Source organism: Gavialis gangeticus, unplaced genomic scaffold (genome assembly GCF_001723915.1).
Source record: "Gavialis gangeticus isolate Ggan-Ray unplaced genomic scaffold, GavGan_comp1, whole genome shotgun sequence".
Classification (NCBI taxonomy): Eukaryota; Metazoa; Chordata; order Crocodylia; family Gavialidae; genus Gavialis; species Gavialis gangeticus.
This window is the reverse complement of record NW_017729018.1, coordinates 8,906,062-8,910,772: the sequence shown is the minus strand read 5'-3', so window position 1 is coordinate 8,910,772 and position 4,711 is coordinate 8,906,062. Positions and strand designations below refer to the sequence as shown.

Genomic DNA, 4,711 nt, shown 5'->3' with positions numbered 1-4,711 from the left:
CTCCTGCCTGGCTCAGCCGCTGTGCTGGAGGAGGCTGTAGATCTGCTCCAGGACATGGGCAAAGCCCTGGTCCTTGGGGGTCCGGGAGGCAAGGGAGCCCTGTAGCAGAAACATGCCTTTGCTGAGCTCCCAGCCCCAGCCCTGGGGGGTTTTATCCAGGGCTGGCAGCAATAAAAGTAGAACTGCAGGCACCAGATTCCCACCTCGCTATCGGTCCTTAGGTGCTAACCTTCAGGGACGTGGGGGTGTGGACTGGAGGAAGGTCCATACCTAGGGCCCAGCATAAACCAATGGCCTCCGTGGTTTGCTCAGGAATGATCATACCTTGAGCAGGGGGTAGGACTAGATGTGACCTCCTGAGGTCTCTTCCAGCCCAACTGTCCCATGTGCTACCCACAAGTTGCATGGGCTACTTCAGACCATGCAGAGGGCCTGGCTGTGTTAAAGAAACCCAGGTCCTGCTAGCCTAAGAGATGCTGATGCTTTACCATGGCCGCAGCTGTCCTATCTTGCAGCAGGTCTATGAAACCAGGTGGAAAAGAGTCATCTGAGCCTCGTTCCTGGCAGGCTGCAGCCCCTGTGCAGCAGCCCACGCTCTTACCTTTAGTTTGTCCAGATAGGTCTGGTCCTGGCTCCACAGGTCCTGGAACTTCACCAGGTCGGGGGCCCCTTTGTAGAACTCCACCAGCAGCATCTGCAGCAGCCAAGGGGAGATGCTTGTCCTTGAGCCATCTTTCTCCCACCAAGCCCAAGCTGGAAACCCCTACACCCCAGCTGCTGGAGTATGGGGGGGCATAGGCCAGAGGAGCTGGGAGGGTGGGGCAGAGGCAGTGTCTTAATCCCAGGTCAGCCTCAGGCCTCCCCAACCTTGCTGGTCCCTTTGCTGGGGGCACAGAAGCTGTTCCTTCACCAACCCGTCCCTCCCCAGATAGCATGGGACTCACCATCTCCTGTAGGACGTCATTCGTCAGGAACCCATCCTGCACGTAGGTGACCTCCACCTCCATGGGGATGCCGTAGTCATTGGGTCGCTGCTAAATGATGGGAGAGAGGAGGAAGTGAGCCATTCCTATCTGGGGTGTCAGTGTGAAGCTGGGAGCTGGGCTGACACTCCAGTTTCGGTGTGATGCCATGGCTAAGAGTGAGGGGCACCATGGGGCGATCACACTGGGGAACACGCGGGGCTTCCCTGGGTCGCTTGCATCCAAGCATCAGCAAAAAGCCTTTGTGTGGCTGTGTCCCTGCAGCGGCTGGGCTCATCCCAGGGCGAGGAGGGAACAGACAGCTCCCCCCAGCACAGGGTCTGCCAGCCCTGCCACAGCCTCCATCTGTGCTCTGCTCCGTGGGAGCCGGTTCATGGCAATGCCTTGGCCCTTGGAACTGGAGGAGGCTGCCCTGACTCCTCCAAGGGCACCAGCCCGGGCTATGGTGGGTCCCCCAGGGAGGGGCCTAGAGCCAACACGAGGACCCCAGGGCCAGTTCAGCCTTCGTGCCCATGGTCTCTGGGCTTACCTCAGGAGGCGGCATAACCCAGAAAGGTGAGATCTTCGACTCTGCACCTGGGTTGCTATGATAGTATGGGCCTGCAGGGAGAGCAGAAGGATGTGAGGGAGGGGAAGGGTCTAACCAGCCTGGCATTTGGGGCATGAACCCCAGCTCCCTGCTCAGGGAGGTGCTTCTAACTGCAGCAAGCAGCCTCCACTTACTTTCCCTGCAGCCAGGGGCCCTGGCCCACAGGCTGGTTTCCAGGGGTGAAGGGTTCATGCCAAGCCCCAGCGGGTCTCTGAGCCCCGGACAGGATCCTGGCCTGGCCCCAGCCGTATCTGTGCCCAGCCCTTACCACAGATAAGTGCCAGGCAGGGCTGGAAGCTGTTGTTGCTGCCCTGGAGCTTGAGTTGGTAGTCCATCTGGGCATCGATGTCCTGCAGCGAGGGCAGGGCATGGCTGAAGGGATGGCTGTGGTACCAGCCCACCAGCGAAAGCCCGCGCAGGAAGAGATTCTGGCAGATCTGAGGGCAGGCACCGAGAAAAGGGAGAGGCCATTACAGGGGCCCCAGGTCCTCTCGGCTCAGCTGCTCAGGACCAGGACCTGGCTGGGCGGTGCCAACCCCCCTAGCGCTGGGCTTATGAGATGGCCACGGCCTCTGCCAGCAGCACCAAGCTGCTCCCGCTGAGCCCAGGCTCAGGAATGACACTGCTACCACAGGGCACACCCTCCACCCCTGCCCCCACCCAGCTTGGGGACAGCTGTGGAGTGCTGGCCTAACATCTCAGCTGTGCTGGAGCTGCTGGCAGCGCCGTGGTCAATGTGGCACCGTACTGGGGTTGGAATCCAGACCCAAGGCCCTGGCGTCCCCAAGCTGCAGAGGGCACAGGGCAGCACAGCCCCCACATCCCGCGGTTACCTCCTCCTCCACGGCTGCTGCCGAGTCAGCGTCCCCGAGGCGCGTCCGGCATGGGAAGGCGCGCAACACTGTCAGCACTGCAAGGAGACGCAGCGGCTCAGCTCTGCTAGGCTTCCAGGGCAGAGCCAGGGGGTAGCAGCCCGCCGCCACCACAAGGCTGGAGCCGCCAATTGCCCATGAGGTGCCCCCGGCCCAGCCGGTACCTACGCTGGGTATTGGTGTCCCACCGGCCGCCCAGGTAGCCGACCACCTCGCTCCGTGTCAGGTGGCTGTGGAAGTCCTAGGACAGAAGCAGGCCAGCATCAAACCAAGGCAGCCCCTCTCCTCCTCCTGTCCAAACCAGGCTGACTCTGCCCTGCCCTGCCCTCCCAGCAGAGTTACCCCCATCTGACATGTCTCCACAAGACAGCTGGGCCTGGGGACAGTCCTTGGCACATACCAGCAGCAGCAGCACGTTGCTGGAGATGGCCACGTTGAATGGCTGGAACTTGTTGATGGCCGTAAAGGACGTCACCTCCACCAGCATGTGGGGGTTCCTGCAACGCAGCGCAGACCCGTTGGCCACTGCCCCAAAACATCACCCCCATCCCTGGGCTCAAGCTCCAGGGGTGCCAGCACAGGCGTGGTGGGCAGCACCTCCTGTGCCAGGGGCACTGGAGCAGGGAGGCAGAGGCAGGACTCAGCCAGGAGGATGTGGGGATGGCTCTGCTCTGCTCCCAGGGGCAGGAGGCTGTACCTAGCCAAGTCCCGGGTGCCCAGTGTACAGTAGCGGACAGGGGTGCGGGTCTTGGCCTCCAGCCTCTTCCCCTGCGGCCCATTCTCTGGAAGGACAAAGAGGTTGGTGCCTACTCCCTGCAGTGCCAGGGTCCCCACAGCTGGGCCAGGAGGGGGGGCCTCAGCCTCTGCGCCAGGGCACCAGTATCTGCTCCAACCCTGCAGGCCTTGGAGCTGCCGCCACTAGCCCCACATACCGGGCAGCAGGGTGCTGCGGGCACTTAACCCCACGCTGCCCATGCTCTGTTGCTCCACCAGGCCCTTGCTCGGCTGCTTCTTGCTCTTCTCCTCCAGCCTCTTGCCCAGCGCTGGCTCTGCCAGGGTGGCCTTCCCTTCCCTGGTGTCCTCCTCCTCCTCCTCGGCCAGCTCCTCCTCCTCCCCTTCGCTCACCAGGCTCTGCAGGGCAGGGAAGGAAAGAGGAGCAGGGACCGGCCTGATGCCAGGCCTCTGCCTGGGGGGTGCAGGGGCACCAACCCACCAGCACCCTCTGCAGACCAGGTCACGGCATGGCACAGGTGAAACCCTGTGCCAGGAGCTGGATCGCAGGGCCATGCAGGGAAACTGAGTCACAGGTGAGGACAGGGCTGGCCTCTCAAGAACCAGGCACCTGCCAAAGTGTTGCTGGGGTCAGAACAGGGCCAGCTGGGAAGGGAGCCCCAGGCCTGAAACTGCCGGCAAGAGGAGTCCAGGCTCCGGCTCTGGGGATGGCAGGCCAGCAGCTGGGGGGCCGAGCCCCTGCTGCCTGGGGGCCGCGGGCAAGGGACGGTGTCTCGATGGGCGGCGCAGGGCTCCGAGCAGGGCAGAGCCCAGAGATCCATGAACCTCAACCCCAAACCCAAGTGGGAGCCCCGCGGGGCAGCGACCTGCCTTGCTGCAGGTCCCGGTGGTTACCGCCCCAGGGACCCAGGCGGAGATGCAGCCAGTGCTGGGGATGGGCAAACGGGCCCCAGCCTGGGGGCACAAGCCCCCGTCCGGTTTGCAGCACCCGGGCCGTGGCCTGCCCTGCTCACCTCCTCGGCCGCAGGTGCGTTGGGCTGGTGCTTCTTGAGCCAGGCCGCCTTGTACTGGTCCAGCTTCTGCCCCTTGTACTTGACGGAGGCCCAGCCGCAGCCCGACTTCTTGGCGGGGTTCACCAGCTTCTTGCAGTAGGTGGCCCAGGCGCTGGGCGAGTTGAACACCTGCCCCGTCTCCTGCCACGTGATCTTCCCGTCGGGCAGCAGGTCCCCCAGGAACTTCTTCCCCTGGCGGCAGGGGAGAGGGAAGCGGCTCCGTGGCAGAGACAGTGGCAGAGACCTGCCCCCCACAGCTGCCGGGGGTGAGGGCACGGAGACCCCGCACCGTGCCAGGTGCTGGCCCGTGGGGGTCCCGCACTGGTGCCAGCCGGTCCCGAGTCTCCTGCCTAGAGGCCGGGGCACGGCTGGCACGGCCCCTGCCCGCGGCGGGGAGCCCTCACCAGGTAGTAGATGGACAGCAGCCCCTCGCCCGGCTCGATGAGGCCGTCCTTGAGCAGCACGCGCAGGGTGATGCCGCGG

The 4,711-nt window shown here is 64.1% G+C and overlaps 1 protein-coding gene across 1 annotated transcript in view; it reads right to left on the bottom strand.

The window, feature by feature from the left end:
• MPND (MPN domain containing) overlaps positions 1-4,145 on the bottom strand; it is a 16,036-nt gene extending 11,891 nt beyond the window's left edge. The window contains exons 1-9 of the mRNA XM_019513400.1: positions 3,377-4,145; positions 3,142-3,226; positions 2,845-2,941; positions 2,613-2,685; positions 2,406-2,482; positions 1,841-2,009; positions 1,513-1,583; positions 945-1,034; positions 602-694 (exon numbers count right to left, since the gene is read on the bottom strand). Of these exons, the coding sequence (XP_019368945.1) occupies positions 602-694; positions 945-1,034; positions 1,513-1,583; positions 1,841-2,009; positions 2,406-2,482; positions 2,613-2,685; positions 2,845-2,941; positions 3,142-3,226; positions 3,377-3,731 (1,110 nt within the window). The 5' untranslated portion in view covers positions 3,732-4,145. The remainder of the gene's footprint in view (positions 1-601; positions 695-944; positions 1,035-1,512; positions 1,584-1,840; positions 2,010-2,405; positions 2,483-2,612; positions 2,686-2,844; positions 2,942-3,141; positions 3,227-3,376) is intronic.
• Between the last annotated feature and the right edge of the window lie 566 nt (positions 4,146-4,711).